The 24,369-nt window shown below is 42.7% G+C and overlaps 2 protein-coding genes and 1 long non-coding RNA gene across 4 annotated transcripts; 2 read left to right on the top strand and 1 right to left on the bottom strand.

Moving 5' to 3' along the window:
* LOC141798942 (isocitrate dehydrogenase [NAD] subunit gamma, mitochondrial-like) lies at positions 1-6,787 on the top strand. Its single transcript, XM_074680916.1, has 11 exons — positions 1-267; positions 2,197-2,244; positions 2,679-2,776; positions 3,805-3,920; positions 5,238-5,298; positions 5,375-5,507; positions 5,585-5,718; positions 5,790-5,892; positions 5,971-6,117; positions 6,203-6,358; positions 6,442-6,787. The coding sequence occupies exons 1-11, from the start codon at positions 199-201 to the stop codon at positions 6,541-6,543; spliced, it is 1,167 nt and encodes a 388-aa protein (XP_074537017.1). The 5' UTR covers positions 1-198; the 3' UTR covers positions 6,544-6,787.
* On the bottom strand, positions 2,380-22,697 carry LOC141798943 (uncharacterized). 2 transcript variants are annotated; one of them, XR_012599213.1, is made up of 4 exons: positions 22,632-22,697; positions 21,829-21,996; positions 21,462-21,534; positions 2,380-2,768 (listed from the first exon to the last, which is right to left on the bottom strand). It is a non-coding gene; the product is annotated as an uncharacterized LOC141798943 (long non-coding RNA). The 2 variants fall into 2 exon arrangements; XR_012599212.1 differs by having other exon boundaries at positions 21,458-21,534.
* Positions 12,548-24,192, top strand: LOC141798941 (vasopressin V2 receptor-like). Its single transcript, XM_074680915.1, has 7 exons — positions 12,548-12,941; positions 19,835-20,109; positions 20,202-20,447; positions 20,706-20,852; positions 20,934-21,219; positions 21,313-21,531; positions 21,816-24,192. Exons 2-7 carry the CDS (start codon positions 19,840-19,842, stop codon positions 21,998-22,000), a joined length of 1,353 nt encoding a protein of 450 aa, XP_074537016.1. The 5' UTR covers positions 12,548-12,941; positions 19,835-19,839; the 3' UTR covers positions 22,001-24,192.
* The last annotated feature ends 177 nt before the right edge of the window (positions 24,193-24,369 follow it).

Consider the following 24,369-nt stretch of genomic DNA (forward strand, 5'->3'; position numbering starts at 1 on the left):
GAAGCTCACCTCAACTTCTCCGTGTTTCTTTTCATTTGTCCTCACAAACTCTGAGATTAAATTAAAAGAAAGGGTGAATACTTTTTGTAGAGGGGTAAATACACAGTTAGTGTGAGTGTGTGTGTAAGAGGAAGAGATTAAACGTGAGCGCGCTGCACGCTCCCGTACCCGTCCATCAATGATCCAGTGAGAGGAAACATGACGGCCCGGTGTTTGCGCTCCCTGTCCGGAGCTCTGAAGCCAGCGTTCAGCAGCCATTTGGCCCGGGTAGGAGCAGTCTACAGAAACTTATCACTACAAATTACTCTTTTCGTGATATTTTTCTACGATAAAGTGGTTTAGTCGTTACTTTCCCTGACGAGTAGCTAAGCAGATTAACGGTTGGTTAGCTGGTTAATGTCGCTGTCCTCCCAGCACCACTCTGCTCAGTTCTGTCAATTTGAGGTCACTGCAGAAAAATAAATCCTGCTATCTAAGCAGCATACCTTTTTATTATTGTTTTAAGCGAGATAAAGAGTGTTAATGCATCCAGAAACGGCTCCCTGCAGTCATACATTATGCAAAGAGTTGTGGTTTCCAGTTTCCAACAGTACTGTGAGTAAATACCGTAACAAAATGTATAAAACAAAGTGTGCATATGGTGTAGTTAAAAAAAAAGTGCAACGGAAACGAACAGGGTGGGCTATTGCATGTTGTATTTTTTTAACGCAGTAAAAATGCATGTTTCATCCATTTTTATAAAAATATAAACAAAACAGGTGTTGGAAGTTTATATAAAACTATACAACCTATAACTATTTTATCTGTTTACAACTTTTCTTTTGTTTCTAAGACCCCTGAGGCGACTAAACCAGGATAACAGTGGTATCAGGTGCAGCAGATTAATTTAGGATACAGAAATATGTGCGCATGTAGTCTACTTTTCTAGAAATCAGCTAAAACAAGTATGTAAGGCTTTGTTTTGTTTATTTTTGTCAGTTTCTAAATTGGTCTATAAATGTATCCCCACAAAATACACTCTTAGTTTGAGAAAGCCTGTAACTCTGAACAGGATAAGAGGTATAGAAAGTGAATGAATGAATGAATAGCTTTATTTTGTTTATGTAGATAAGTTAAACAGTGATTAACACAAAAAAAATGTTAGTCAGAAAAACATGAAAACAGATCAAGACAATCACATAAGACAGAAAAAAGAAGAGAAAAGACAATATATTTCATCCTAAAACAAGTGAGAACTTGGATTTACATGTCCAAAAAGGAGCTGAAAAAGTAAAAATGTATTTTATCCCACCCTTTTTAAAGGGGTAAGTTCGGTTTAAACAGCTTTTACATTGTTTATAAAATGAAGTAGAACAAAATACTCACCCAGAAGGCTTTCCTGAACCAAGCAGTGCTTCGGGAGATATTTAGATCCAAAATCGTGCAGCGGACGTCCGTATAATGGGATCCATCGGGGCATAGACAGCGCGCTCCTAAAACTGCATTAATCGTCCAAAAACTCGTTTTTTTTCCACCAATATTCCATCATGGTCCGCTCCAGGTTAGTCCTCTGCTGCAGTCTGTGTCACTCCAGACAGCGCTGTGTGGCTGTTATGACCTCTGAACTGACTTTGTTTACGATTGCCCCTCCGCGCATGCGCAGTGCGGCTCATTGTTTCAGGGGAAGACGGCAGGCTACATGACGACGCGCGGAGGGGCAATCGTAAACAAAGTCTTTGTCAGTTCAGAGGTCAGTACAGCCACACAGCGCTGTCTGGAGTGACACAGACTGCAGCAGAGGACTAACCTGGAGCAGACCATGATGGAGGTGAAAAACACGAGTTTTTGGACGATTAATGCAGTTTTAGGAGCGGCGCTGTCTATGCCCCGATGGATCCCATTATACGGACGTCCGCTGCAAGATTTTGGATCTAAATATCTCCCGAAGCACTGCTTGGACCAGGAAAGCCTTCTGGGTGAGTATTTTGTTCTACTTCATCCTATAAACAATGTAAAAGTTGTATAAACTGAACTTATCCTTTAATTGCTATCTATTTTCTTAGCTATGTATGTAGTAGCCCAAACAAGTGTAGGAAACTTAATGAACTAAAGATAATTTTGACAGGAGGATAAAAACTGTGTTTCCTGGGAAAGAACGACCTTGTATTTGAAGTATCACCTCTACCTTCTCTTTGTTAACACTTTATGTTTTCCCAGGTTCACGGTGCATCTGCCTGTAATCAGAGACACAAGTCGACATACACAGTGAGTCATGGGGAAGAAACCCACTCATGATTTCCTCCACCTGATCCCCCTGCTGTTCTACCCCACAGGAAGCCCCCCCCCTCAAACATGTCACTGTGTCTCTTCTGCATGTGCACATGAATACCAATGTTGTTCTGCTCTCATCGATATGCTTGTGATGCCATCAGGAAGCTGCTGAGATCTGTGTGTCCCCTTCCTCCCTGCCCTACTAACCTCCCTGTTTTCTCTCCTCCGCTCTGATCCTTTCCTCCATCCGCGCACAAACCAGCACCAGACCATCGTAAGTAAGGCGGTTCAGAGGTCTTAAAATAGTCCTGTTAGAGGTTATTAGAGGTCAGATGAGTAGAGCGGTCCAGAGAGATGTTTGGTTGAGGATGTGTCAGTGGGGTTGGTTTGGAAGGAGGTGACTCTCTGTGTTTGTGGATTCACTACAGCCACCACCAGCCAGGTATGGAGGACGACACACTGTGACTCTGATTCCTGGAGATGGCATCGGGCCTGAGCTGGCCAACCACGTGCGCGAACTGTTCCGGTGAGAATACACACACACATAAACAGGGTAAGAAAGAATAAGAGTAAACTTAAAAACCTATCAAATATAGGAGCGACACAGAAGCACAGTCTAACATTAAAGCTCCTGTGAGGATGGTGTGGTGTTTCACTGGGCGCCCCCTTGTGGACAAAGTGGTACATCATTCCTGAGTGTTTTCTAACATCAAAACTTCCCCAGTTTTGATTTTATAACTCAAATGTGATCAAAAATCGTTATCACAGGAAATGTAAAAAAGACTGACACCTGCCCCCTGCTGGTGCTTTGAGGCATCACAATTAACCTTTTAAAGTACATGAGGTCCTCGACTTACGTGCTTTCGACTTTACAACGGCAATAAATATATGTATGCAAGAAAATAGGGAAGGATTCGAAGTTACGCTGCGTACTAGTTTTTGACATGAGGGTGTGTGAATACACAGCTACGCAGTCACTTGTAATTTCTCCAGATTAATCCCTTATTTTTAAGTCTGGTCCTGTCATCTCTGATATTTTTTTAAAGTCAAAACAAGTCGGCTACTTTTGTCTTACATTCAAACCTCAAAAAAGCATCCACCCCTCTCCCTGGAGTTGGTTTGATCCAAAGACGCTGCATGAGATCCTCTCTGACTGAGGTTACACAGACACACACAGGTAGCTGTGTGATATTTGTTGATGAAAAGTTGACTTCAGCATCAGCTCTTTGTCAAGACGTGTCAACAGGATGTATGCTTCATATTTAGCTAAAATAAATCCTCAGGAAAATTTGAATCATACTTTTACATTTTAACTTGTGTTTTGGTTTAAGTCTAGTCAAATTTCTTGCTGCACATGAAAATAAAGATTCTTTAACCTTGAATTTTGCTCATGGTATTGAACATGTCGTGACCTTGAGCCTTACACTGAGATACTGTAAACAGTTTGTCTGTTACTCACACACACACACACACACAAACACACACAGACAGAGTCACTGAATGAGTCAGCGCTGAGACACAGAGAGGAAGTGATCTCCTGTTTTCCATCCCCAGGTTCTGCTGTGTGCCGGTGGATTTTGAAGTCGTGAACGTGGACTCGTCCATGGCATCAGAGGACGATATCAACAGTGCAATCATGGCTATAAGACGTAACGGAGTGGCGCTGAAGGGTACGTCTTTGAAACGTGAAGTGAACCTGTTCCAACAGGGTTAAAGCGACCTTTAAAATGAGTCAGCAAATAATCAGAACGTCCCACAATCTGCAGATAAACCCGACATCATAACCTTCACACAGAGCATGTCTTAGTGTGAGTGAGCTGAACAGAGCGTCCTGACAGCTGAGGGAGTCATTACTTTATAAAGACAACGAACAGGCTCCAGTGAAACTCACAGCTCTGAGGCTTCTTCACAACAGGGCTCTGAGTGATCATGTGACATGGTTTAATGTTTATGATGTTTTTATTCTTCATAAGGCACAAAAATAAATGTTTTTCAATCTTTTTAAAATATTCGATTTTGTTCAGAAAGTTACAGACGTGCATTAGAGGCTTCAAAAGTTTACCAGATATAAAATATACAAAGGTAAAATCTTTGAAAATGTTTTGCATAGCATAAAAAATAATAATAATTCATGGAACTACTAAAAATCACAGTTTAATTAAGTTTCACATAAAGTTCAGGCTGTTTAATTTGTGCTCAGGAACATGTTGTCAGCTGGAAGTTGAAAGTATAAGTATTGAAAGATAAAATAGATTTTTTTAATGCCCTAAAAAGAATAAAAATATTAAGGAAAAAAGAAAATTAGAAACACCTGAAAACATGAGAAGTACAAGACAAGTTTTATCATATCACACACGCTAAAGTGACCTCTTTAGAGCCAAACACACGCTGAAGTGCCAACTTTAGAGCCCAACACTCGCTAAAGTGACCTCTTTAGAGCCAAACACGCTGAAGTGCCCAATTTAGAGCCAAACACACGCTGAAGTGCCCTCTTTGGAGCTAAACACACACTGAAGTGCCCTCTTTAGAGCCCAACACACGCTAAAGTGCCCTCTTAAGATCCAAACACACGCTAAAGTGCCCTCTTTAGAGCCAAACACACGCTAAAGTGCCCTCTTTAGAGCCAAACACACGCTAAAGTGCCCTCTTTAGAGCCAAACACACGCCGAAGTGCCCTCTTTGGAGCTAAACACACGCTGAAGTGCCCTCTTTAGAGCCAAACACACGCTGAAGTGCCCTCTTTAGAGCCAAACACACGCCGAAGTGCCCTCTTTGGAGCTAAACACACGCTGAAGTGCCCTCTTTAGAGCCAAACACACGCTGAAGTGCCCTCTTTGGAGCCAAACACATGCTGAAGTGCCCACTTGAGAGCCAAATGCAAGCCAAAGTGCCCTCCCCAGGACCATAACACACGCTAAAGTGCCCGCTTTCGAGCCAAACACAACTATGTTTAACTGTGTGGCACATTTGTTTCATTCGTTGTCCAGGTAACATTGAGACCAATCACAATCTGCCGCCATCCTATAAGTCCAGAAACAACCTGCTGCGGTGAGTTTGCCGTCTTCTTTGATCAGATAATCTACCTGCTCTGTTGGATCTCTGACCTCTGACCTCCTCTCTGCAGCACCACTCTGGACCTGTACGCCAACGTCATGCACTGCCAGTCCCTGCCCGGAGTGAGGACACGCCACCGAAACGTCGACATCATGATCATCAGGGAGAACACGGAGGGCGAGTACAGCAGCCTGGAGCACGAGGTGTGTGAGCGGGAGTCAGTGTGAAAGTGAAACACGCCGACCACGAATCTCCACTCATTCCCTTCCTGTCCCCGCAGAACGTGCCGGGCGTCGTCGAGTGTCTCAAGATCATCACCAGGACAAAATCTTTACGCATCGCCGACTACGCCTTCAGGAAGGCTCGGGCCATGGGACGACGACGGGTCACAGCTGTCCACAAAGCGAACATCATGTCAGTTCCTGTCCTGGGTGAAATCTGTCGTCTCTCTGTGAAAAGGTGCTAACGTGTGTTTGTCGGAGCAGGAAGCTGGGTGACGGGCTCTTCCTGGAGTGCTGTAAGGAGGTGGCAAGCGGGTACCCGGAAATCAGCTTCGACAGCATGATCGTGGACAACACGTCCATGCAGGTGACCACGCCGCTCATTCCTTCCAGCACTCGTCTTTAAGCAGAGCTCTTAATGATGATGTTTTATCGTGTGTGTCAGCTGGTGTCCAGGCCTCAGCAGTTTGACGTGATGGTGATGCCAAACCTGTACGGCAACATCGTGAGCAACGTGTGCGCCGGGCTGGTTGGAGGACCGGGTCTGGTGCCGGGAGCCAACTACGGGGAAGATTACGCCGTGTTTGAGACAGTGAGGAGACTTTCACCTGATGAGAACATTAAGAGGTAAACCATCATCGTAACCATGAACTGCTCACTTCTTATTGGTCGTGCAGGGAACCAGGAACACCGGGAAGAGCATCGCTAACCGTAACACAGCGAACCCCACCGCCATGCTGCTGGCCTCCTGCCTGCTGCTGGATCACCTGAAGCTGCACGCTTACGCCAGCATGATCCGCAGAGCCATCCTGTCCACCGTCACAGAGACACGGGTACAGGCCCCGCCCCCCACATTTCACAGAGAAAATCAGATCCTTCTGCTCACTCTGCGTCTCTCCTCTCTGCCCTCCTCCAGCTGCACACCGCTGACCTGGGAGGCAAAGGCTCCACCTCTGAAGTGGTCCAGGCCATCATGAACGCTGTCCAGAGCACGGGGCCGCGGACGCTGAGCATGTAGAGCAGAGACCCTGCAGAGACGTGTGGACTAACATGCCTCATTTTGGTTGCTCTAAAACTGTAAACAACTTGTTTATCTATGCAACAGTTATTTATTCTACCTTAGATTACTGATCTGCTTTACTGCTCTAAAAGCTTTAATTCTCTATGTTTGTTAGTTTGTTAATTTATATCTGAGGTAGAAAGTTATTTTCAGCTGAATGTACTGAACTCAGTGTCAGGTCGATGATCTGACACCTTCACCTTTAATAAACGTCACTCCATGTGTCTGATGTCTGAGCTTATCTGCTGCAGAGGAGACAGAAAGTAAAGTGAGGAGGATCTGTTTTAACCTCCAAAGACCCAGCGTCCACATATGTGGACTTTACATTTCTGTCTCTCAGACCCATGATGCTTCATTATTTTAAACTTTGACCCATTAGCCACATTTAGGAACACTACCCACTTCATCTTTTGGTGAAATCACAACATTAAACCCATTTTAGTGAAAAGAACAATGTATTTAAGTGCCATAACACTGATAACAAACAGCTAATAGAGAACTTGTCCAAGGACCAAGTTTAGATATTATACTTTTTAGGTCGTACTGATCCCAAACATAGACTGTAAACAGAGTGGACAGAGTGACTTCGTCTTTTACCATTGTACAGTTTTAAAGCCAAAATTCCCCTGTCACAGGCGCAGAATCTGAGTGGAGCCGGGTGACAAAAAAAAAAAAAATTTAGAGAATCTAATCACTTCTTGACTCTTCTGACATATTTTACAATCCCAGAAAAAGTACACAAGAACAGCAGCTGTCGATCATCGTTAAATGTGACGTACAGCCTCATTTTAAACCCCTCATAACTAATGAAAACAGAAATTTTCAGGAAAAAGAGGACTTGAAAACAAAGCAGCCAAATAATATCTTCGAATCACCACAACAATCAGACGTGAGAAACATTTCTACCAGGTGTATTAATTTTTTAAAGTTTGACCACAGCCCATCTGGAATGACTGGGGAGATGGATTTTTTTTACCTATACTGCAGCCAGCCACCAGGGGGAGCAGTTTTTGTGGCGACCTCACTTCGAGCCGAGCAAGATGACGTCCATTTTTTTTACAGTCTATGATCCCAAATAGCAAGGTGAATTAAAAAATGGGTCTCAAGAGGTTATTTGCACTGCATCGCCACCTTCTGGCCCAGAGTCTTACGCACACTGTCGTGAAGACGTGACTTTTAACCAGGTCTGTGTTTGTTTTGGAACAAATTTTCTTTGTTTAAGTCAACTTTTTACCAGATACAACGCCGCGAGGTAAGGTGTTTATCAGAACAGTTACGTAGCGCTGTTGTTTGAAACATGACAAGTAAACCTAAGTTTGTACGCGCTACTAGTAGCCCAGTGCTACGACGCATCCATAGGCTAATGTGTCAACAAGCTAGCTAGACTGTAAAACAATTGACATCATCTTGCACGGCTCAAAGTGAGGTCGCCACAAAAACTGCTCCCCCTGGTGGCTGGCTGCAGTATAGGTAAAAAAATCCATATCCCCAGTCATTCCAGATGGGCTGTGGTCAAACTTTAAAAAACAAATACACCTGGTAGAAATGTTTCTCACGTCTGATTGTTGTGGTGATTTAAAGATATCATTTGACTGCCTTGTATTCAAGTCCTCTTTTTACTGAAAAGTTTTGTTTCCATTAGTTATCAGTTATATGTTGTCATAGAGAGGGCATGTTGTAAATCAACAGGAAGCTCAGAAGTAGCATTTTGAAATAACCTACCATGGCGCTGATAATCTCATTTTAAAGTGTGGATTAGGATTGAGCATTAGACAAGTTGAATAATTTCTCCCACTTTCCTCTAAGTGTTTTTTACATAATAGTCTGATAGTATAAAGAAATGTGTGTGTCCAGCCTGGCTCATCATCTGCTTGAATGAATCCAGCACTGGCCGATCCAGACCACAGGGAGGCCTCAGCGCCCTGTTCAACCAGCACAGTTTGTCCTGACTCATTCATCGTCTGTGTGGAGTTTTGACTGACTGTGTTGTTGTTTCTAACAGCACTAATGTGAACTTGATTTGTTGTGTAGGTGGATACCGAGGAGGTGACCGGGCTAAAAGTTTGTGGGGGGAGCCTGGAAATCTGTCGGCTCAAGTAGCCCACAAGTTCTGATGATTTGTTTTTCATGATTCAGAGAAAAACACATCCAGTGTGAAATCAGGGGAGCTGGAGGCCCTCGTTTCATTTGTGTTGCATCTTTCTTGCGGAAGCTTCAGGATTAAAAGTGATACCAGGGTCAGTTTGGCCCGGTGGTAACTGCTAGCAAGTCACACGCTCCATGTAAGGTCCTGGATGAGGGCAGCCAGGGTTCAAATCCAGTCCCCCCTCCTTCTCCCAGTTTCCTGCTCTATCTGCTGCCCTGTCCTCTAAACGGAGGCAAAAAAGACCAAAAGACAACAAGATACTAAAATATGAGAATAAGATATAACCAAAACAAAACTACAAAGAGAATGACTGAAACAACAAAGACTCATAAGTTTGCGCCAAAAAAGGAAAAAAAACTTTCACTTCTCTTAAAAACACGGATCAAAAGTGAAGATTTTATCCAGATTTCTCCAAACACAGGAGACCTCTGAAAGCAGATCACATATCTGGGGGGCTTTGCATAAGTATTTACATCTTTTTGTATTTACAGGACATATAGTATATGTTCTGGTTTACAGGCTACCAGCTCAAAAAAGTAGCATTTCATTTTTTTTAGTTGTTTTTCAGATAAACCATCTTTATAAATCAAATAAGTTTAAAAAAAAAACCCAAGAAACCAAGAGATAAGACTTAGTTTTATTCCATTAGTACCACGCTAACACTGTCAGATCTGCGAAGAGGTGCAGTTCCCTACTCCCAGACAGCAGGTGGCACTAACACGCCTGAATGCTTGACGGCCACTGCAATAAAACGGGGAAAAGAAGGACGAAGCTGAGTACAAGTTGCTAAATGTTATCAAAGAGAAAGCACAGACTGTTTGGACGTCTGTTTCTGAAACAGAGTTTTGCAGGAAATCATCAGAAGGAGACGTACAGAATGTTTGCACTGACGTCACGATTTGGGTAGTTACCCGGATGTGCGGTTGGAGGTACACAAACGTAAATATTGATTGGACGGAGATAGTAAAAAATATGATTTAAAGATGTCTTTAGAGATGTCCTATCCGCCAACATTAAAGACCCATACGGGAAGCTAGCGTCCTTATCCTCGTCTACCCAAAGGTTTGAAAACAAAGATGTTACTGCTTTCATTTTTATGGAAGAGGAGGTCAGTGAAATAAATAATGTTCTTTTAGGAGAGGCTCACTTTAAAAAGCCTCTGACAGACACTGGGTTTTCCTTATGTATCTGAATCAAAGTTATACTCTATTATAATATACTTACTTTTACTACAGTGTGATTTTAAGATACTACGGGCAGAGAACATGACCTACCTGACAGGAAATGCTGTGAATGGACTCGAATGTTGAGATTAATGACAGATTATTGCCTGGACATCCTGATGGAGTTTAGCTAACCACTAAATTTTCTCCTTACTTCAGACAACTATTTACACTCCTTACTCCAATCTGCAATAAATTCTAGTGGTCAAAGCTGATGAAATGTTTTTTCTCAGACTGTTTAGTGCAGCAAAAATTACGGCAGAAATTTACGATTTTGTGCAACAACAATCCGATATACCTGCGAGCTCAGTGCAGTTCTGTCATGAGAGTGCCTCCAACATGGTCAGGCTCATTACTGCCAGGTTAAAAAAGAAAACAAGAAGAAAAAACTTAGCCTGAACATAAAAAACCTGAGTCTTTCTGAGACTGAACAATACAGTTATTAGATAAACACTGTTCGACAGACATATTTATGAGTCAGAGGTCAAAAATAAGAGATAAAAAGACCAACCCAAATACATTGTGAAGATGAAGAGATATGACAAAATATACAAGATGAAAGTCCAAAAATGGAAATAGTAAGCCATGTTTATGAAATAAAGAGAAGTTTAATTTATTCAATCCAACTTTATAAGTTAAGCACTTAAAAAACAGAACCTATTCACCAAAGTGAAGCACAGAAAAACAAATAAAATTCAGATCAATAAAATACAAAACAAATTAAAAACATAAAACACGATTAAAACATGAATACAAGGCATGCAGAAGAGTAATCAAATAAATAATTAGAATAAACAAATAAATAATATCAATGACTACTGTGTTTTCAAAGCCAGGAAAAGTCCTTTGTTTCACTTGTTTGGTCCGGACCAAAAGCGGACTTTATTTTTTTCGTTTGGTGCGGTTCATATTCAGATTGTACTTTTTGCAAGTGGACTATATTCTGTAAACACATCCAGGTGTGTGAGGATCAGTGCTCTAATTGGACAGCACTGACAAAGGTGACACACAGAGTACAGACCTGGAAATGGAGGTAAACGTGTGTTTGTGCTCTTATTAGAGCTGCTAAATCATTTTCAGTTTCAAGAGCAGCTCCTTCAAAGCAGCTTAACAACACCGTTTACAATTTAGGAACAGGAAGACCAATGATCGCAGCAAGGAGGCGCTGTGCTCTGCGTGTCCTGACCCACAACATGCTAGCAACAGCGTGGCTAAACAGAAGACGGAGGATCAGGTATGAACCAAAGACGGTTAGGTTACGGTGGCCTTATAGGCTCAAAAGGTGCATGTATCCTGTAGTTAGTTCGGATGGACCTTGGTTTGTATTCAGACCTTCACCGGAGAACCACGAACCGCACCAGAGTTCGTTTGGAAGCGGACCGAGACCACCTCAAAAAGTGGGTCTGGGTCCGGTTGTTTGGTCTGCACCAGGGTTCGTTTGTGTCTATTCACACCTGCATGGAAAGTCCGCACCAGCGTGGGAAACGAACCCTGGTCCGTTTAAAGTGGACCAAACAGTCCAGGTCTGAATACGCCCTTAATACGAGATTTAAAAACAGACAGTAATAAGATAATTATGAGAGCAAGGTCAAAATCTAGAAAAAGTGGGTGACAAAGTTGAAAAAAAAAGATAATTGGACAAAATGATATTTCCAGTGTTTCAATACTTATCATTTTAAGTGAAAAAAGTAAAAAAAAAAATTGTGAAAAAAGTTACAGTCATGAGACAAAAAGTCAAGACTTGAGGTCAATTGATGAAATGAGGAAATCAGTATTAATTTAGTCATAATTACGTGATAAAAGAGAAAAAACTTTAAGAACAAAAAGTCAAAATTAGGAAATACAGTCATAATTTGATACAGTGTGTTATTATTGTGAGACCAACTCATGATCATTGGATAAATTGTGATTTCCTTTTTAGGTCGCAGCAGCTCAACAACTTCCAAAACAAAAAAATCTGTTTGGACTTTAGTGGACTCAGAGTTATTTTAAGGCTCATGTTTAAACCACCAGAAATCAATCACTCTGAGGATCCTCAAACTTTTTCTGTCTGATGATTGGAGAAACGATGCCCCTGAGTGTGTTCATCACTCACTTTATCCTCGCCGTCTCCGCAGACGTCCCTCATCAATCTGAGGATCTAAAACTGAGTCAGAGAAACAGCTCGAGCAGCGGGCAGCCCCATGTGTCGGTGTGTGCGTGTGTGTCCGTGTTTTTGTGTGTATGTTTAAGGTCACTCAGCGGGCCCCTCGATAATGAGAGGCTTCTCCAAATGAGGGGAAGCAAACAGATTACTGCAGCGTCACAGAGAGAAAGAGGGAAACGGAGAGGAAGGAGGAGAAGGAGGAGGAGGAGGAGGAGGAGGAATGCATGCGAGGGAGCAGGGCTGAGAAAGAAAACGCTGCTCCTGGTGCTGCCTTCTCGTTTCGCTCTCAAAACCTCGCAACCCATCTGTCACAACATCCGATTCCCAGCTCTCTCTAACACCCGCTGCTGCCCGATCACACGTCCTCAGATCACTTTAATGTGTGTGTGTGCGGTGTGTGTGGACAGGCGCTCTTTGATCCCCCAATAACAGAAACCTGATTTGATTTGCCGGCCGTCTTGTTCCCGCCTGTGGATCAAAGACGGAGCAGCAGCGCGTCGTAAACAATCAGCAGGAAATTACATTAGTTCATCATCGCGCCCTTTGATCAACACGCTTATTCCTACTTTTTAAAAACCCCGAGAGGAGGAGGAGGAGGAGGAGGAAGAGGAGGGAGGGGGGTGGACGATGGGAGGAGATGGGGAGACAGGAGTCGGCAGAGGGAGCTGGCAGAGGTCACCCTGAGAGTAATAAGCGAGGAAAACTCTCACACACACACACACACTGCATACACACACACACACTCAGAAACACAGCATGGATGCAGCCAGTGTGTGCAACAGCAGATCAGGTTGTCCCGACTCCTACAGATGCTTCACGGGACGCTGAGGACGAAGACGAGGTGAGTGGCTCGATTATCTTTTTTCTCATAGTTCGATTTTGTGAAGGTTTTCAAATCTGAAGCTGTGGAGATCAGGGACGGGTGTTTGAGAAGAAACAGGTCGGAAAAATGTGGAAAAAATGCTTCGGGATGCTGCTAAATCATCCAGTTATTAGATTACTTTGTGGTCTGTCGAAACGATGGAGAAGGATTCAATTTGAAGGTCTGATTTGGGCTTTTATTTTGAAAAGAGAAACAGCAGGTGTTCATTGTTTTATTTGATTTTAAAAGTCTAAAAACATCAACAAACTGAGCTGAACAATTTCAGATATTTAGCATGAGCAACAGGTTGATACTCTGAAGCATCCTGACTGTAAAATTTAGCAGATTTAGGAAGAGGAAGGGGATTTTAAAGCATATATCTGATTTGATTTTTTAATACAAAAAACAGTGAGAGGTTTGTGAAAGTCTAAAATGAGCTTTTTGTTTTTGAAGGGAGAAAAATGAGCATGAAACAGCAGGTGTCTAATCCTCTAAGTGGATTAAAGATGTCAACAAGCGCCACATATTGAGGCAGAGAAGTCGTTATAATCTGTTTTTTAGAGTATCAGTCAGAAGCAATAACCCGTCTCCAGCCCTCAAACTAAAATATTTACACCCTCCAGGATCCAATAACAGCCTTTCCTCCAGCCGATCTCCCCGAGGTGAACCTTGACGTGTCTAATTTGTCGGTTTTTTAAACAAACTTTGAAAAGCTTCCCGGCAGCAGGCACCGATCAGGCTGTTGAACCGTTCCAGGGTTGGAGTCGAGAGCTTTTTTACAGGATGAGCTTGATGAATGTGAGGACAGCTGAGGACAGCAGAGAGCTCTGAAAGCCCGTTTTGTGTTGATATGGACAGATGATACTGTCAGCAGGTTTCTTTTATTTTTGGTTTTCTTGTGATGGGAGAGGAGCTCTGACCTTTCACTGGAGCTGAAACACTGTCGATTGTATCAGAGGGTTAAATACCCCGAGAGAACACTGTGCCTCCTGACTCGTGGTGTGATTGAAGTGGATCTACTTTTCAGAACAGGGACGCGGTCGTAAAATGAATCAAAATTAAAGCCCACACTGACTTTTCTATGATCTGTGCCTCAGTTTCAGAAAGTAACGGTGGATGCAGACTCTTAAAGAAACAAAACTATCCGCCTTGTATGCTCAATGAAGAAGAAGCCTTTTGCTATCCAAAGCCCAGATATAAGATGCATTTCCACAGCCAGGAAACAGGTGAAGAAGGCCAGCCTGGTAGGTAGTAGCATGTCTGTGCTAACCAGTGCTAGGCCGGATGTTTCCCTGCAAGCTAAGTAGAGGAACATAAGGATGACACGCTGGCGCTGAGATGTGAGCCAGGAAAAGACAACATTGACCTGTCCATCAATCCATCATTATAGGGATTGTAAGATCTATCTCCAATCAGATAAACAAGCTAGCTGTGCTACAGAGAGAATGCTAGAAGGCAAAGTAGCATCATGCTATTTACAGAGATTTGAACGAAGCTAATACCAAACTTGAAAGGCATATTAGATGGATTTTACTACCTAGAAGTGGACAGGAAACAGGTGAAGAAGGCCAGCCTATTAGGTAGGTAGTATGCCAATGCTAACCAGTGCTAGGCCTGATGTTTCCCTACAAGCTGGAGAAGGACATGAGGATGGCGTGCTGGTTCTTAAGTGTGGGCCAAGAAGAGACAACATCAACCTGTCCTTCCATCCATCACTATTTGCAATATAAGATCTGTCTCCAATAAGATAAAAGAACTAGCCATGCTAACCCAGCAACAGAGGAAATACCTGAAGGCAGAGTAGCATTGTGCCATTTACAGAGATCTGAACAAAGCTAACACCAAACTTGAAAGCCTATTTGAAAGGATTTCACCTCCTAAGCAGGGACAGGAAACAGGTGAAGAAGACCAGCCTTGTAGGTAGTAGCATGTCTATGCTAACCAGTGCTAGGCCGGATGTTTCCCTGCAAGCTGAGAAGAAGATAGCGAGAATGATGTGCCGCTGCTGCTATGAAAGCTAAGAAGAGACAACATTGACCTGTCCATCAATCCATCATTATAGGGATTGTAAGATCTATCTCCAATCAGATAAACAAGCTAGCTGTGTTACAGAGGGGATACCAGAAGGAAAAGTAGCATCATGCTTTTTTGCAGAGATTTGAACGAAGCTAACACCAGACTTGAAAGGCATATTGGATGGATTTTACTATCTAAAAGTGGACAGGAAACAGGTGAAGAAGGCCAGCCTATTAGGTAGGTAGTATGACAATGCTAACCAGTGCTAGGCCTGATGTTTCCCTGCAAGCTGAGGAGAAGATAGTGAGAATGATGTGCTGGTGCTGCAATGAAAGCTAAGAAGAGACAACATGGACCTGTCCTTTTATACGCCGTTATGTGGAATGTAAGATTTATCTCCTATTAGATGTACAAGCTAGCTGTGTTACAGAGGGAGTACAAGAGGGCAGAGTAGCATCATGCTATTTACAGAGATTTGAACCAAGCTAACACCAGACTTGAAAGGCATATGGGATGGATTTTACTACCTAAAAGTGGACAGGAAACAGGTGAAGAAGGCAAGCCTATTAGGTAGGTAGTATGCCTATGCTAACCAGTGCTAGACCTGATGTTTCCCTACAAGCTGAGAAGAAGGAGATGAGGATGGCATGCTGTAGCTGAGATGTTATCTAAGAAGAGACAACATAGACCTGTCCTTCAATTCATTGTTATAGGGAATGTAAGATCCATCGCCTCTAAGATGTGCGAGCTAGCTGTGCTACAGAGGAAATACCAGAAGGCAGGGTAGCATCATGCTATTTACAGAGATTTGAATGAAGCTAACACCAAACTTGAAAGCCACATTGGAAGGATTTCACCTCCTACAAGAGGACAGGAAACACGTGAAGGAAGCCAGCTGAGTAAGTAGTAGTATGTATATGCTAACCAGTGCTAGGCCAGATGTTTACCTGCAGGCTGAGAAAAAGGAAGTGAAGATGACGTGCTGGTGCTGTGATGTGAGCCAAGAAGAGACAACTTTAACCTGTTCTTTCATCCATCGTTATGGGGAAGTAAGATCCATCTCCAATAAGATGAATGAGTTAGCCATGCTAATCCAGCAACAGAGGGAATACCAGAAGGTAGAGTAGTAACATGCTATTTACAGAGATTTTAATAGAGCAAACACAAGACTTAAAAGCCACATTGGAAGGATTTCACCTCCTAAGAGGGGACAGGACACTGGTGGAGAAGGCCAGCCCAGTAAGAAGTAGTATGTCTATGCTATCCAGTGCTAGGCCTGATGTTTCTCTGCAAGCTGAGGGGAAGGAGATGAGGATGACATTTCGGTGCTGTGATGTGAGCCAAGAAGATTCTAGTGTTTTTAGTTTGAGGATAATTTATCAGGGAATGAATCAAAGATAAAGTTCAGGTCTGGTAGGGTTTTATCTACGTGAAATCTTCAGTTGTTCAGAGAAATCCTTCCCTCCAGACTGTAACAGTGACAAAGGACAAAGATAATTGAGCTGGACAGAAGAGCAGAAGAAGCTGTGAGTCGTCTTCCTGATCAAGCGTCCGTCACAGTCTCTTCCTGTCCATTCAGTTTGGTGTTACGCTCTGATATCTGAGTTCTCCTTAACTGCCACTTAGCGCTTAATGTTGCTCACAGGAGATTGGTCAAACGGCTGTGACCTTATTAGAGCGCGCTCACTTGCTCTCGGTGAATATTCCCACATGAGGGGCCCTCTCTGCATGCCTCTGCATGTGTGTGTGTGTGTCTGTGTGTGCTCAAGTGTAAAAGTGTGTGAGGCACCGCTGTAAACACGTCTCATTGTTTTATAATTATAATTTGCTCACGGAAGCTTGACCCTACAAAACCCCCGTTAACTTCAGCTGTGTGTGTGTGTGTGTGTGTGTGTGTTCATTTACTGTACAATAGAGGTCAGATATTATAGTCGCTGCATCAACTTTGACCCCAGCATGGAGGCGAACAGACACAGAGAGGACACTGGGAGGAAGAAGTGACCTGTGAACGGTCCTCGTACGCTAACTGTGCTGCCCGACACCAACGCCTGTTTCATAACCGCTGCCATCACAAACAGGGATCATTACCAGCTATATGGAAGAGGGCTACAGAGAACACATGGAAAGGACTAATTGGAACTCACTAATTGGAGAAAATATTCTGCATTTAATTAATTGGAAGAGGCAGAAAGAAACGTACCGTACGTGAACTTGAGAACTGTAACTGTCACAGCAGAGGAGTGTTTACGTCTCATGAACTTCAGCTTTTCAAGTTACAACTCTACTATTCCACAGTTTCATTTAGCAGACACTTTTGTCCAAAGCAACGTACAACATACACACAAGAATTTAGACAGGAAGGGAAAACCTTAGTGTGAAGAAGTGCTTTAAATTTGATTGGCCGCAGGTGCTGCCATCTAGTGCCAGGAGAAGACTAAAAATCAACATCAAAAATATTGTTCAACCTTCACCAACCTTCAATAATTAGAGCTAAATATTCACTAAGAGCAGGGTCTGAGACCTTCTCACTCATTCTGAGAGGATAAGGGTCAAATTAGGGACAACATGGACCTGTCCTTCCATCCATCGTTATAGGTAATGTAAGATCTATCTCCAATAACATGAACGAGCTAGCCGTGCTAACCCAGCACCAGAGGGAATACCAGAAGGCAGAGTAGCATCATGCTTTTTACAGAAATTTGACTTGTGCTAACACCGCCTCTTAAGAGCAGACAGGAAACAGGTGAGGAAGACCAGCCTGCCTTGTAGGAAGCAACATGTCTGTGCTAACCAGTGCTAGGCCGGATGTTTCCCTGCATGCTGAGTAGAAGGATGTGAAGATGACATGCTGGTGGGCCTGAAAGAACAGTTTTAGGACAAATCACAAAGGTATTGGTGTGTATCGGCCTCTCATTTACACGGAAACAGTGTTTTAGCCAACCTACAACACAAACTTTTGAAAACAGCCTTCGAGTAAAATTTTCTAAAACGCTGCGCCCACTGTTGCTGTGTTAACAGAAAGCCGCATCTATTGCTCCACTTCTGGACATAGCATTCAATATTAGATGCCAGTATAGCCAGATGATCCTTGATCAGCCCAATGCTACTCCAGTGGAGATCTACCAAAAGCTGCTTCTGGTTAAGACAGTTACAGCACCAACTACAGGCCTTGCATGATTACTACAGCTTTTTTAGTCCCTTAGCGTTTCCTTGGGAACAAAGGAACAACATCCAGTTTAGAAAAATGAAGCCTATGCTGAAGAGCTAAAAGTTGCTGTTCATTGAGGCTGGCTGCAGAAAGACCGGAAGTCACGGCGCTCTGTAGGCGTTCAGAAGGAAGCTCAAAGCCAGTGTCAAAACGAATGTGGCTGCGTCCGGATTGGCTTCATTTCACGGTTTCAGGAACAGACGGGTGACATCACAGAGACAACATCCATGTTTTATACAGTCTGTGTTGTCAATGCAGATTTTTTTTTTTTTTGCATTTTGGGGGGCAATTTTGTGTGAACGGGGCCAAATGTTCCTTGAACAGTTGAGTCTTCAAGCAACATTACCTAGCTATTAGGAGTTAGATAATTGAATTTATCACTTGGGAACAACGTGTATCTGGATCTCCTCACTTATCACAGACCTCTAATACACCAAGGGTTGTTGCATGGATACATTTAAAAACAACAACAAACATAAAGATATCCAGAAATCTACAGATCCTATCTGATCAAAACACCGCAGTAATGATCTGCTCTTTTATTTGTATACAGAGAAAAAACAGATTTGTTATTCAATCAGTTTTTCTTAGTCTGGGTGAGATGAAGCAAAGACTTGTTGAGATGGTACGACCCAGATCTAGACTTGAGGACATCAGCGCTGGTTAGATTTCTCATTTTGAGGGCATGAGACAACAGCACACATTAAAAAAACTGAAATCAAAGCAAGTGTTTGTCTAATTTGATTAAAAAATGGTTTTATCAGACTTATTTTGAAACTAATTCAGCTGACAAGTTCAGAAAAAAATGTCATAAATTGAGATAGGAATGGGGTTAAAAGCAAACAAACATCAATTTCGTACAAAAAATTAAGGAAGTAATGTTTTTTCTTAACCCATCTGTAGATTTTGTCCTTTGATACCTTGAAACAGACATTTTTCTGGACTTGTCAGGAGAATGTGACTCAGATTAAGTCGAATAAGAATTTTTACTTAAGAAAAAAAGACAAAAATACTGCTTAAATTTTCAGTTTTTAGATAAAAACAATACGAAGACTTAAAACTGAAAGAATCAGATCAGTTATTTTGCTAAACAGTTAATAAAAACTCTTTTTGAAATGTTTTCAGTGGGTATCTGAATCACCTTCCATTTTTTTTCACTGAGTAAAAAACACGACTATCCATCGAGTGCTAAAAAACATTTTGATGTAAAGTCATATTTCATGTTTTGACTTCATTCTCATCATGTTCGTCAAACACAGTTTTCAACTTGTGGTTACAAGAAATTAAGTTTCTCCTCTGCCAGGTTATCTTGGTGTTTCACAAAATAATATTGAGAAAAGTTTATAATAGTTGAGAAATATTCGTCTAAACGAAGCTTTCTGATTGGCTGTCCCACACAAAGATCACAGCTCGCCGACATGTTTCAGAGCGGGTTAGTAAAACATTCTCAGACGTGTCTTTCTGAGCATTTTAAAACTAATAAAAGTTTTGGTTTGTTTTACTTTTTTGAGAACAGAAATGAGATTTTTATCTGGGATTTAAAACCGTGACCTGGTCGGATGCAGTTTTTAAATCTTTGAGCATGCTCTGAGCTGATTTTGAGGTCTGTGTCTCACCTTGACGTTCACCCTCCTCCGTCTCTCTGCAGTCATCATGTCAGTCTCCATGGCCACAGACTCGTACCCGCCCCTTGACTGGTCGCCCGTCTCCGTGACGCCTGCGGGTAAAAACGTCACCAGCTGGCAGCGTGACGCTCTCCTCGCGGTGGCTGAGGTGGTGGTGCTGGCGGTCATCCTGATGATGGCGTTGCTAGGTAACGGGCTGGTGCTGGTGGTGCTGCTGAGGCGGAGACGCCACCACAACCCGCTGCATCAGTTCATGCTCAACCTCTGTGTGGCCGACCTGGTGGTGGCGCTGTTCCAGGTACTACACGCACCTGAAACACGCCGAGCCATCCTCATCTTCAGCCTAACCCCTCCCCCCTCTTCCTCCTCTTCCTCCTCTTCCTCGCTCAGGTGCTGCCTCAGCTGGTGTGGAAAGCTAAAGGTCGCTTTCATGGTCCAGACTTCCTGTGTCGCCTGGTGAAGTACCTGCAGGTGCTCGGGATGTTCGCCTCCTCTTATATGATTGTTGCCATGACGATGGATAGACACTACGCCATCTGCTGCCCCCTGCAGGCGCATCGCAGCGGTGCAACTCAGCGCTGGAACAGCTTCATACTGCTGGCCTGGGGGCTGTCGCTGCTGCTCAGCCTGCCACAGGTAGGGGGGGCTCAGGTGGGACGCCACACGGTTATTTACAACGTTTACACTCGAGAATCATGCAATGACGCCTTCGTATGATTTACTGAATCAATACTCGGGAAGAGACGAGTCCTTGAGGCAAAGAAGATTCAAAACACCTGAAATGCTCGACTCATATCAGAGCGAGACGACTAATCTTAAACGTCACGGCAGAGATCAGCCGGTGTTTCAGGTTAAAGAGCGACCCTAACAGGAGACTCCTCTCTGCCTCTCCAGGTTTTCATCTTCTCACGCTCAGAACTGGCTTCAGGTGTTTACGAGTGTTGGGGGAACTTTGCCGAGTCCTGGGGCCTCAAAGCCTACGTGACCTGGATGACCCTGGCAGTCTTCATCCTTCCAGTCCTCATCATCACAGTCTGCCAGGTGAAGAAGAATTCACTACTTATATTAATGTTCGTAAGAGCACCAAGAGTTTATTCTCATCTGTGGTGATTCATGCCTCAGGTGCGAATATTCAAGGAGATCCACAACAATCTGTACCTGAAGTCAGACCGGCGCCTGTCCCCTCCCTCCCTTCCTCCCTCCAGACGGGACAGCCAGAGAGGAGGAGGAGGAGTCCGAGGAAGGTCCAGTCTCTCTCTGTATGTTTCACCCATTATGTTCAACAACCCTGTGAGCCAGACCAGCTTAGAACCAGGATCTACCTTTGCGCAGGTGCCCATGAGTCAGCTCAGGTCTGACAGCATGATGTCACACTGTGACATTCACACCTACACAGCTGTTCATCCAGGTAACACACACACACACAGTCTCATACAGCTCTGATTTGATCCTGACAGAGACACAAATAAATCTCCAACATCCTGTTTCTGTTCCCTCTCAGCTGAGCTGCAGCCGGACGTGCTGCCTGACCCTGTAGCGCCCTCTGCTGTCAGCTCCAACCCGCCCAAAGCCCCTCATACCCAAGGTGGAGGTGTAACAGCAGCCATGTCAAAAACAGTGAGGATGACTCTGGTCATCGTGATTACCTACTCGCTCTGCTGGGCTCCGTACTTCAGCGTCCAACTGTGGGCGGCGTGGGACCCCAACTCTCCTCAGAACGGTGCTTGAAAAAAAAAACCCACACACATCTAAGATTCTCTTATCATGGCCTGGTGGAGGCTAAATTCAGAGGGGTAATATTCTAATTCAGGCTGAAACATGTGTAAGTATCTTCATTTCAGCCACCGAGGCACTTCAAAGCTCTCAAGAATCCTCCTCCACTGTTGCAAATTGCTACAAAGTTGTTGTCAATGAGTTAACCAAACTTTTTTTTGTAAAGATGTCTGTTTTGGTTTTGTGTTGTGGACCCTGACTCCTTCACTCACACCTGTCTGCTGTGTGCAGGTACAGTCTTCACCTTGCTGATGCTGCTGGCCAGTCTGAACTCCTGCACCAACCCCTGGATCTACTCCGCCTTCTCCAGCAGCGTGTCCCCGGAGCTCCGTCTGCTGCTGCTCTGCAGGAAACACACCCCACGCCGGGGCTCCTTACCGAGCGAATCCACCACCACGCACAACTCCAACTACTGAAAATCAACCACAACATACAGAATCAACTACAAACTCATGACACATGAATACCTGTGTGGAGTGGTCTCTGTTTATGAAACAAAACTAGAGTGTTTAGTTTGTCGAATGCTAACACGAGAGTAAAGTAATAGTTTTAATTTTGGGAAATACATTAAGTCGCTCTTATGATGGAATAAAGACATCAAAACTGTCATATCTCATCATGAAATACATTTCAGAATGCAGTTGATGCTAGACAGTTAGTAAAACAGCGAGATTAGTTGATTAGCAACCCTGAATAAAAACAACTACATTAAAATCTATAATATAATGAAATATCTCTGTTCTTGAAGAAAAGCTAGAATTTATATCGACTTTTTACTTATTCGACCGGGAAATATGGATCTGACTAATTTCTGGATTGTGCATTATTGGTAGTAGAACGAAGACTTCGGCCAGTAGCCGACTACTTCCTGGCGGAGAGAGTCGCGCCCCTGACTCTTTAATCTGTAAAATTACCTAAACCACTTAAATTTACGGCTAACGAAGATTGAAAGACACATTTAAAAATCAGGAATAACGATTAATTCGTGCTTTTGCAATGAGTATTGACGTTGTATCGATTTTATGCCTATTCGATCGGGTAACGTACCTGACTAACGTCTGGACTGGGCGTCGTGCTGGTAGAACGGCTAACGAGAGTGGACCGTTAGCATACCGTCTATACGTGTTCTTACAACAAACACTGCATATATGTCAACTTTTTGCCCTTTCAACACTATTTTGTACAGTTTATGATTCGACAGTGTAACATGGGCCTGTCAACCTTCTTTTATTTGCGTCTTTGCCGTCAAAACGACGAGAGTTTCAGCCGTTAGCGAATATCTGACAATTCCCCGGATGTACATTCGGGACAGTTTTCCCGTCTACTTACATGGTAACGTCTCTTCGCCAGGAAATAGCCTTAACCCATGAGTTGAATTTATCAAATAAAGTATAAATTAGTATGTTTTATTATTATTTCAAGGGTGAAGGTTACTTTTTACCACAGCTTTTCTTATTCAACAGGAAAAGCCAACACGAACATGTTGCATTTTAGTTTCACAATTTATGAATTGCCCATTTCTTCACCTTTTGGAAGTGATTTTTTTAAGGAAAACATGTAAATTTCGAAAAACAAGCTCCAGTTGTTAATTTATGACTGGTATCTTTCATCATATAACATAAACCTCTATAAAAGCAACCATTAATAAGACTATTTGCTACAATTTGAGGCTTTTTCATGGTCAAGCTGTCAGAAAACCTGTTTAACAAGTCACCTCAAAGTAATGGGGTATTTTAAGCTAAGCTAGGCTAAAGCACTTTGGGAAACAGTAGGAATGATATTATCCAGAGACAAACGTCCATAAACATATTTCCTGAATTATTTAGCCATTTCTGTATTTGAAATGTCCAGATGAGATAGAAACTACTCAAGTCATTTTTATAAAGTGCTCTACTGTAAATGTGTGCATTGGTGATTTTTATGATAGACTCAGACAAAAACATTAAGAAGTTGTTTTAAAAACTGTTTATTCATTCACTCTGCAGTCATAAAAACATTTCACCCATACAAACATAAAAACGTCTACTGTGACTAGAATAAAATAAAATAAAAACACTATTTTCAAGAAATGTAATGAATTGATCGTTGTTTTCTTAAACACGGAAAGCTGCTTTAACAGCACGGCTTTGAAAACCCTGCACTGAAAAACACAAACATTCAGTGTTAGGAAGGGTTCAGTTACAGTCTCTGAAGTAAAACCTTTCAAATACTCCTCTCAAAGGCAAAATAAGTGAAGGTTTTTGAACCGTATTAATCATATTAAACTGCACGAACACGTCTCGAGTCAGTCCTTTGTAACTGAAGAAGATGTGAGGTCAGAGGAGGGAAAGTGGACACACTGAGACAGCAGGCCTGTTAGCAGCTGTACAGGAAGTTTAGACGAAGAAGAATAATTTGATTTGACATGAATACTTATTTGGTCTTCGTATAAATACCAAAAATAGGTTGCATACTGTGTGACACCTGAAACACATTCATTTACAATCTGACTTCAATATAAAACAGGTTTGAGAGGGCAGAGGTGTTTTCTTGTGACATCATTTTGAAAAAGTGCTCAATTACAGAAACATAAATTATTTTTTTCTTTTCCTATATTCAAAACAATAGATTTGGTCATGATTTATGTTTTATTCTGTCAACAAATCCTACAAAAAGACAGAAAGAATTCATAATTCTGTCTTAATAATTTTTAAAATCCAAAATATTTTAGCTCTGCATCATAGTTTTTAGGAGAAGTGCATCTTTGGGGTCCACAGCTGAATAAAATATTAAAAAGGAGACAGGA

Source organism: Halichoeres trimaculatus, unplaced genomic scaffold (assembly GCF_033239565.1).
Source record: "Halichoeres trimaculatus isolate MK-OKI-2021-1 unplaced genomic scaffold, fHalTri1.1 fHalTri1_scaffold_11, whole genome shotgun sequence".
Taxonomy (NCBI): domain Eukaryota; kingdom Metazoa; phylum Chordata; class Actinopteri; order Labriformes; family Labridae; genus Halichoeres; species Halichoeres trimaculatus.

Bases quoted from the DNA above. Each gene is read 5' to 3' on its own strand.
- LOC141798942 (XM_074680916.1), top strand. From the start codon at position 199: ATGACGGCCCGGTGTTTGCGCTCCCTGTCCGGAGCTCTGAAGCCAGCG. The intron at 5,508-5,584 runs GTGTGTGAGCGG...CTGTCCCCGCAG, and splicing joins ACAGCAGCCTGGAGCACGAG to AACGTGCCGGGCGTCGTCGA. The intron at 6,118-6,202 runs GTGAGGAGACTT...TTGGTCGTGCAG, and splicing joins ATTACGCCGTGTTTGAGACA to GGAACCAGGAACACCGGGAA.
- LOC141798941 (XM_074680915.1), top strand. From the start codon at position 19,840: ATGTCAGTCTCCATGGCCACAGACTCGTACCCGCCCCTTGACTGGTCG. The intron at 20,853-20,933 runs GTGAAGAAGAAT...TTCATGCCTCAG, and splicing joins TCATCATCACAGTCTGCCAG to GTGCGAATATTCAAGGAGAT. The intron at 21,532-21,815 runs GTGCTTGAAAAA...TGCTGTGTGCAG, and splicing joins CCCCAACTCTCCTCAGAACG to GTACAGTCTTCACCTTGCTG.